This window comes from Netta rufina (assembly GCF_964035555.1).
Source record: "Netta rufina genome assembly, chromosome: 2".
In the NCBI taxonomy this organism is placed as follows: Eukaryota; Metazoa; Chordata; class Aves; order Anseriformes; family Anatidae; genus Netta; species Netta rufina.
Genome location: NC_140124.1, coordinates 134,916,540 through 134,925,743, shown reverse-complemented (window position 1 = coordinate 134,925,743; position 9,204 = coordinate 134,916,540). Strand labels below are relative to the sequence as shown.

The 9,204-nt window shown below is 49.3% G+C and overlaps 1 protein-coding gene across 1 annotated transcript; it reads left to right on the top strand.

The window, feature by feature from the left end:
- Positions 1-6,351: 6,351 nt before the first annotated feature.
- LOC311222480 (GSK-3-binding protein-like) lies at positions 6,352-7,843 on the top strand. The gene is given in 2 exon segments (XM_084306790.1): positions 6,352-6,757; positions 6,759-7,843. Coding segments are annotated over 2 exon segments (633 nt in total). The 5' UTR covers positions 6,352-6,550; the 3' UTR covers positions 7,185-7,843.
- Positions 7,844-9,204: the final 1,361 nt, after the last annotated feature.

Genomic DNA, 9,204 nt, shown 5'->3' with positions numbered 1-9,204 from the left:
GGGCTGTTTTTCATTATCCACTGAGGGTGAGCGCGGCTCTAAACAAAATATAGAGGAAAACACAGTTGCTAATGTGATGGAAAATATTACCGGGTAATAATTTATGGATCTTGTTTGTTGACTTGGCTGTTGGGAAATTCACTGTCTAAACACACCGGCTTGATTTAATAAGGGAAAACCAGGCTGACCTAATAGGTGTCTACAAGAAAAAAAATAAGAAGCCAGGGTGAAAATAAAAGGCTGAAATAAGCCACTGCTTCACAAATGCTTGTGGATTTTTAAGAGTTAATGAAAAAAAAAAAAAAAAAAGGAAATAAAAAAGGAACACAAACAGATCCCAAGGACTGTGTTAGCTAAACAGGGGGGTGGTGCAGTGGAATTGGGCTGTCAGAGGCATCGCTTTTGAGAGGGAAAAAAGAAAGGTGCTCCAAGAAGCTGGACCTCCCTGTCTTGTTCTGAGGAGCTTGTAAAGCTTTAGGAAAAAGGATATGAAGTTTGGTGTTTTTAAAAATGTTTTGGTAACAACCAGCTCTTGCAGAGAAACATGATAGGGACCAAAATCTGTATGTACTAAGTACCACGAGTGGGCATTGCAGTGCTGGCCAGAACAAGCATGAAAACTGAGGAATTGAGGATGCCATTAGTAACACCATGAGGGCTGGTGTGTGATGAGCTGCAGCCAGGGAGCAGAAAGGAGGAAACGTAACGTGCCTGTGCCCAGAGCAGCTGCCCCAGGATGTTTCTCATCCGAGGGCTGATCGCGTTTGTCAGGAGCCCTGAATCACACGATCAAAACACGAGGGGTTATCAGATCTCAGGTGGTGCCTTGTTTTCTTTTTCTGTGTTTCTTTCTAAATAACATTCATCTTTTCTAATGCCTTAGCGTCCAGAGCATGCTTGAAGGAGGGATTTGAAAGAAGAAAGCTGGCAGGGGTACCCAGGTTCCATTGATTCCACCAAATTGGCTCCCGTCCTTGTGGGACAAGTGCTCCCTTAATTTTAGACAAGTCTACTTCAAGCACAATTAGACAAGAGGCTTTTCTTTTTTTTTTTTTTTTTTTCCTTCTTTTTTTTGGCCTACACGCCAAGCGAGGCGCATTACTTGTAATCATTATATACTAGTTTATTGATTGTGGCTTTTCAGTATTCACTGTAGATAGGCTTGTTTTAACAGGGCTGCCAAGAGACGTGTCTGGTTAACAAACAAATACGGGCTGCAGGTATAGCAGCAAGCACGGGCACTTTGTCAGGAGGTCCTGAAATGTGCAGGGAATTTTGACGAAAATGTGGATGAGGTTTTCCTTTCGAGTCTTTGGGATTCGTCGAGAGACGTCGCAGAAGTCTGTTTCCGTGGGATCTCAGGGCTGGTTTCAATATTTCAATATTTCGTTTTCAGCTCCGCTTCGTGCATTTTAATATTTGAAAAGATCACACAAATGGAAATCATTCGCAGGAGCTGCGTATGTGGAAAATCTACGAGATCCCACACAGCAGACCGCGCCGGCCCACGGCTTGTAATACAACGTCACCCTAAAAATGCATTCCGGTTATTAGGAAAGCTGGAAGCGAGTCAATTATTTGAATAAACAAACAAAGACCTGGTTGCCCCGTAGTTTGGTGCATCACCGAGGTGTCTGAAGGCTCCTTTCCCACGCCTGCCGCCTCATTCCTGAACTAGCAGAGGCTGTTGTGCAAGGCAACTCGACAGCCCATAATAACCAGGTGGCTCCACGCGCTGCTCTGAAGCAATCCCCGCACACCGGGCACGTTTGCACATCTGGGGCACAGGGGACCCAGGGTGCTTGTGTGTATCAGAAGACAAAGAAGAGGTTTTGTAGCTTAAGGAAAGGGAAGGATCAGGCTCCTGTGGTCCCCTGTAGAGGGGATAAAATGCTCGTCCCGTGTGCGTGGACAAATTGGGGTGCAGCACCTTGGTTTGCCAGGCACTGCAAGGAGATGAGCAGAAGGTCCCAGCTTTAGCTTTTCACCCCAGTGCTAATGGTTTCGTGGCTAAGAGATGTAAGAAACAGTCAAAACTTCATCAGAAAGAAGCAACTCAGCTCTACACAGGTGGCTATAACTACAGCTGCTGGTAAGCTGCATCCCTCAAGGAGACTTCTGAGGAAATTGGGCGAGGATAAGCAGAAACAATACAAGAAAAACAAATCCTGTAGGTCTGAATTGAGGTCCTTGTGTTGTGACAAAATATGCATATTTGAATTTCCTAAGAACAAAAGGCTACGTTTTCAAAAACAAGCAACGTTTTCTGTTTCCATCAAGGTTTCCGACCGGGAAATCCAAACCCACGTAGAAGCGTTGGCCAACGTATTTATATTTACTGGGAGTCGGTGACATTTCTGCTTATTAGCTCCCTTGCCCTAATGTGTTTGGATTTTGCAAGTTATGACACCGTAAATACATTTGTGTCACTTAGCAACCTCAGCTGTTTCTAAAGGAATGTCTTTTGTTCTTGGAAATGTATTCTAAATGCAGGTTACAAAACGATGATTTGGGAATCTCGGCTCCTCTTATTTGGATGGTATTCGGGCCTCTCCCCGTTCTGCATTGTAAAGCGCCCATAGGAAATTAATTTACTCTGCACAAGCATCACTCATGGGCACTACCTCTATTGTTACGGAGAGAAGCTCCGCATATTTAATAGATATGACAGAAGTTTCTGTTGGAAATAAAAGACATGAGAAACGGCCACGGAAACAAAGGGCTAGAAAGGACCTCCTGGTCCCGGGGTTCACCGAGTTCAAAGCCCTCTTACTGTTTCATAAACAACGCTATAAATACTTGGCCATTATGATGCAACGCTACCCAGTCTCTTCCATGAACTTATCAATCTGATTTATTTTAACACCCAACACCAAAGTCTGAGCTCATAGATCGCCCAGCCCCAGCCTAAGGTTTGGAAACGTAAACACCTGCTCAAATTCAGCATTATTTCTCGCTCCACGGAGGCTGGGTTGTTGTTTTTGCGTGGCTGGTTGGAACATACACATGATCCCAAACACATACATGTAGTGGAAGGACTTCTACTTACGTAGCCAGGATTACACCGGATTGCAGATTCAAGGGATTTAAGGGTTTTCTTTGTTTGTTCTTAATAGGTTTAAAGCTCAGAAGTCACACCCACTTGTCCACCTTGTCAGGATCAGTACAGGAGGTAAGGTATAAAAACTGACCTTTATGTTCTGAAGCAGAACGTGTCCTCAGGAAACCCTGCAAAATTATGTAAAAACTCTCGGTGGCCACATAATTAACACAATTAGTGTTTATGAAACCTGCTGATTCTAAGCAGTGCCAGAGATATCTGAAAGTCAAGTATTTCTAAAAATATCTTAAAGACCAATATGTAAAAAATGTGAATGGATAAATATAAAGGGAGAGTACATACGGGCAATAATAATGAAGGGAAGGAACCGGGTGCTGTTTGCAACTGTTATGTCTTGTTAATGGCGTGACTTAGACAACAGTTTGCAGTGGCAATTTTGGCAGTCCCACGGCAGAAGCAGACAATACAGAGAAGTGTATCAACCCCAGGAAAATAATAAATAAATAAAATAAAATAAAATAAAATAAAATAAAATAAAATAAAATAAAATAAAATAAAATAAAATAAAATAAAATAAAATAAAATAAAACACAGAATGCCAGTGACCTTCAAACTACCACTCAGAAAAAATGTCATTAGTGGTCAGAAAAATGGTGTCAACTGTTTATAAACTGTTTTGACCCTTTTATTTTTAGAAGAACCTGCTCTTATTCTTATTTTTTTTTTCGTAAGATTGTAGTTTAGGAAGCCCCATCCTCTACCTGGCAGCGAGCCCTGTTATTACACTCACTAGGTCTGCACCAGGGCACATACATGCACGACAGCTGCTTTACTGCAGAACCCACTGTTTATGTTGTTCCCATTGCCACGGGCTGAGAGGCACGAGCAAACAGCTCACGGTTAATAAACCGCCGTAGTGATTTCTGCCACCAACATCTGATCTCGGCTGTTGACAGCTTAGACCTTGCTCCTGGAGTTGGTTTGGGTTTAACCCCAGAGAGGCTGCTGGGTGCAGAGATCCACCCAGCAGAAGGGAGCACAAAGCTAAGTCCTACTGAGCCCACTTTGGCACAGGTTTCCCATGTAAGCACACCAGCCAGCTCTGATGCGGGGCACGTTGTATTCTCTAGCATTTAAACTCTCTTTTTTTTCCTTCACCCTGGCTTGCAGAGAGCAGTTAGAATTCCAAAATAAAGGCTGAGGTTGGTGAATTCCTCTGGGAGAATGCAAGCTGCAACGCCCTTCTTCTGGTAACTCCTTAAAATATGCAAATTTACAACACTCGCTTTGTTGAGGTGGGAAAACTATTAGCCCTGATTAGGAGTATTCAGTGTAAATATTTGCAGTGGGTTCAGCCTGAACTCCTCGGCAGATACTTACTCAGTCGATTGTCAATCAGTCCTCGCTGAAGTTTAGCATGAAAAAAGATCTGAGGACACCGGGATTCGGTTACTGACTGCGCTCTGATCTCCCTATCTGGGCAGTGATCTCTTCCATACGGCAAACTTTCCCCAGCGCTGCAGTCGGCTGGGGATGCAATGATGTGCGATTTGTGATTATCGTTGCCGGGCTCATGAAAGCCCCAGGTGTAGATGTAATCACGAGCAACACTGAGCTTTTGCTGGTATAGCTTATTTTGCTTTGTGGGAGGAGAAGAAAAGGCTGGAATAAGCTGTACCGGCTTATTGCAGTTTTGCTCGTACAGAATACCAGATTACCTTCTCAGAAGTGCTCTGAATATAGATCTCCCTCGCAATTGAAGTCGATCCCTCTGCTGCATCTGTGTAGGCCCTTCTTTATTCCAGTTGAAAAGACACCGCAGAGTTAGTGAATAATGGGAGAAGCGTTTGCTTAAAGCACTTTGGACGTGGGGAAACAAGACCCCACGTTTTTATTATCTGTGGAACAACGCGATCAGCTCTAACTGCCTGTTACCCAGAGGGTGCTGAAAATAAGCAAGTAGCAGTGCGTTAGAGATATGTGAATAAACAATGTGCACGGTTTTGTGCCCGGCTCACATAAATCCAGCCTGGACGTGTAGTAATGGAGCTGGACATCTAAGCTGAAGCCACCAGTAACACTTTCACATGACAGGAACCATTCATAGACACGTGCATACACACACAGAGTCCCTTTCATTTCGTCCAGCAAGTGAAAGTAGCTCCGAAAAGCATCGGCAAACAGATCAAAGGACATTCCTTCTCCTCTGCCAAGTGTTTACTTATTAACCGGGGACCCGGTGCTGATAACAGTTATTTATGTGTGTGAGCTATTTCCATTATCCCGGCAATTCCGCTGGTTTCAAGGCCGTTCCTACCACACAGACACATGAATGAGCGCATCCTGGCCCACGCTCGTAATGTTTTGAAATCCAAAAAATGCTGTTTGAGGCTCATCATGGAGACCTTGGCAGCGGCTTGAATGTGATGGTGGCAGGGGAAAATAGGCTGGGATGGGAAGAGGATGGCCCAGGATGGAGTGGGTCTTGGCCTGGGGTATCAAACAAACCATGGGTAGAAGCCTGGGAGGGTGGCAGCAGTGCAGCCTTGCTTCATTTCTGCTAATTGCTCTCTACAGGTGCCTGAAAGGAAGGTGTGGGGTGCTGGGGTCGGCTTCTTCTCAGAGGTGAGATAGGGCTAGAGGGAATGGCCTCAAGTTGCCGCAGGGGAGGTTCAGGTTGGAAACGAGGAGACATTTCTGCTCAGAAAGGTCAGGTGTTGGGACGGGTTGCCCAGGGAGGTGGTGGAGTCACCGTCCCTGGGGGTGCTCAAGGAGAGGTTGGACGTGGTGCCTGGGGACACGGTTCAGTGGTGACACTGGTGGCAGGGGGATGGTTGCACCAGGTGATCTCGGAGGGCTTGTACAACCCTAATGATTGTGTGATTTTAATTGGGATAACGTAAAATGATGTCCCAGCGCTGCTTCTCAGTACTGGGGGCTTACACCTACCACCAACCCACCGCCGGCCCCCCGCCCTGCCCGGCCCCTTGTCCTGAGGCGACCGGCGGCACCCCCCCCTCCCGGCCCCACCACCCCCCTTCTGCCTCAGCCTCTCCCCGCCCTCCGCTGCCACTCGGCGCGGCCCCGCCCCGCGCCGAGCTGCGGGGTTTGAACGCGGGCCGCTCCACACCGACCTCTGCACGGGGGGGGGGGGGGGGGCGTGCGCTCCAACACCGCAAAGCGACCCCACACCGCGCCCCACACCCCCTTAACACCATTTTTCCCCTCACATCATTTATGAAGAGATACCCGCGGCTCACCCAGCGTGGGGCAGGCGGCGAGCGGGAGGCTCCCCCTTTCCCCCCCCTCACTTTGTCCCCCCCTATCCGAGAGGGCGGCGGTGGGAGGCGCCGCGGCTCGCGCGTCACCCATTGTTTACAAACGCAGCGCAGCGGGGCCGGGCGCCAGCCTCGGCCGCGGCCGCCTGCGGGCCGGGTCCCCCCCGCATCACCCGGCTCCCCCCTCCTCAGCCCCAGCCCGGTCCCCGCCATGCCGTGCCGGCCGCTGCCGCTGCAGAGCCCGGCGGGCGGCCCCAAGGAGGTGGAGGCGCTGGTGGCCAAGCTGGGCGAGGTGCTGCAGCTGAGCGCCCAGCAGCGGGCTCCCCGCGGCTGCAAGCACCCGGGGCCGGGCAGCGCCCGCGACCGCGCCGCGCCCTACTCGCCCCGCTGCGGAGGAGGAGGAGGAGGAGGAGGGGGGGGGAGGAAGCGGCGGCAGCAGCGGCAGCAGCAGCAGCGGGGCTCCCGTGGAGCCGCCGCCGCCCCCCCCGCGGCTGGCCGGCAGCGGGAGGCCGCCCCGCGGGGCCAAGCAGCTGTGCGGCCGCGGCTGGCTGCGGGGAGCCGCCCGGCGGAGCAAGGAGCCCCGGCAGCAGCAGCAGCAGCGGCAGCAGCAGCAGCGGAGGGCGGCGGAGGGGCCGGCGGATGGGCAGGCGGAGGATGAGGCCGGCGACGACCCGCACCGGCTCCTGCAGCAGCTCATCCTCTCCGGGAACCTGATCAAGGAGGCCGTGCGGCGGCTGCAGCTGGCGGTGGTGGCTTCCTCCTCGTCCTCGGCCGCGTCTTCCTCGGCTTCCTCGTCCTCGGCGGCCAGCGGAGGGGACGGCGAGGCGCTGCGGGCCCTGCAGTAGCTCCCTCACCCCCCTCAGGGCGAGCTGGGCTGCAGGAGAAGCCGCCAGCGGGGGCTTGGGGGGCTTGGGGTGAGGCCCTGAGCCCCCCTTCCTCCTCATCTTCCTCCTCACCTTCCTCCTCTTCCTCCTCATCTTCCTCCTCCTCCTCCTCTCCCCCCACATCCCGGGGTCCCGCTCCGGCCAGAGCCATCTGCAATAATCCCGTGTGGACACCCTATGGAAGGAGGGGGGGGTGCCCAGCTCCCTCCCCGGAGGGTTGGCCGGGTGTTGTTGTTATTTTTTAATTTTATTTTAAATATATTTTTGTTTCCTTCTTTCTCTCCCGTCGTGACTGTATGAAGCAGTTTTGTTTTTTTTTTTTTTAAAAATGTGAATATCGGAGCTGGAAGGCAGCTGGACTTATAATTGTGACGCCTGAGGAGTGAATGGAGCCTGAGATGCATTGTTCGCCTAGGGTAGCCGAAACAAGTTCTTTTTTTTCTACAAAAAAAAAGAAGAAAAAACAACCTCAGAAAACAAATCCACCCCTCCCCGGCAAACTCAATGGCTCAACTACAAGATGCAGCTGTTGATTAAATATATGCACTTCGTACCGGAGCGTTTGAAATGTTGTGCCTGATTTACAGGACTTACTGTCTTAATTAACCTGTCTGTATTGAATAAACGTGGTCTTGTTTTTATTTTGGGGTCTGTGTCTCATTGTTACGGGGGAAGCGGATCTTGGGGCGTGTGAACAAAACTACGTGGGTGATGCTCCCTTGATCTCCTTTCGGTTGTGAGATCTCCATTTTGCAGACACAAAAAAAAAAAAAAAAAAAAATCCCCCCACGACAATCCGCATCGTCTGATGCAGTGGGACACCGGTTATTAATGCACGGAGATGCAACTGAGCCCCTTTGTTTGCCAGCAGCGTTCGTTCATTCGCGAGCCGTGAGACGCCCCTTCGAGCAGCCGGGAATGTGGCTGTCGGAATTTGTAAGTCAGATGGCTCCCAGAGCAAAATTGAGGTACCTTGTGCCGGGGAAGGAGCAGAGCTGGGGTTTGTTACCTATTTGGTTTGTATTTCTTCAGGGAGAGGAGAGGGAGAAAAATAACAAAAAGGGGGGAGGGAGGTCTAGGCAGTCAGTCGTGCATCAATAAGGGCAAATTATTAAAAATATGTTGGCAGAATTGGATGCTGATGTCGGTGAGGTCACAGTACCCGTGCTGAATGGCTTCCTTGGTGAAACCCTGCGTTAGGTTTTTTTTTACAAGTCAAAGGACGGGCTTCGAGATCAGAACTGAACACATCAGACAGACCGGAGCATAACAATCTCCCAGCCCCCACTCAATTTGAGGTAAAAGCTTCTCCTTTGAAGAAGGTAGCAATCCCACATGAAAGAAAATGGAAGATGTTTGCCTTTGTCCAGGAGAGCAGCGCGAGCAGCTACGTTTACTTGTGCAATTAGTTTTCTGACAAATGCACTAAATATTTTAGCTTGCTTTCTCCCCGGCCAGCTCCTGATAAAAACTGGCGCTGAAGGATTTTACAGCGTTTCACCGAATTCCTCGTGTGCTGGGAGGAGTACGTGGTGTTATTATTAGCTTTATCTTGACTAATTTATAAGTAGAATGCAGTTTTTCCATATCAAAGCCTGTGAGATGCAAAGGAAGAAGTTCAGCGCATTTTAGAGCCTCCTTAATTACTAACATCTGAAGTCCTTTCTCTCATAACTTGGGCTGCTTTTGTGGCATTCTGCACGGCTCGGAATGGGGTTTTAGGTTTGTCATTAGTTCTTCTCCTCAAATACAATAACGCGCCGTGTAGGTTGCCCTTGCTTCAAAGGAGTTTTTATTTGAAATTCTGTTGTTTCCTTCTTACTCCAGGAAAAAAAAAAAAAAAAAAAAAGATAAATAAAGTTCAAGAGAATGTAAAAACAAACCTTAGCCTCAGATCCAACCACTAGCCAACAACAACTAAAAAACTCGTTGTTCTCGTATGTGTCCTTCAGATGCTCGAGCAGATAGGCGCCCTCGCTGT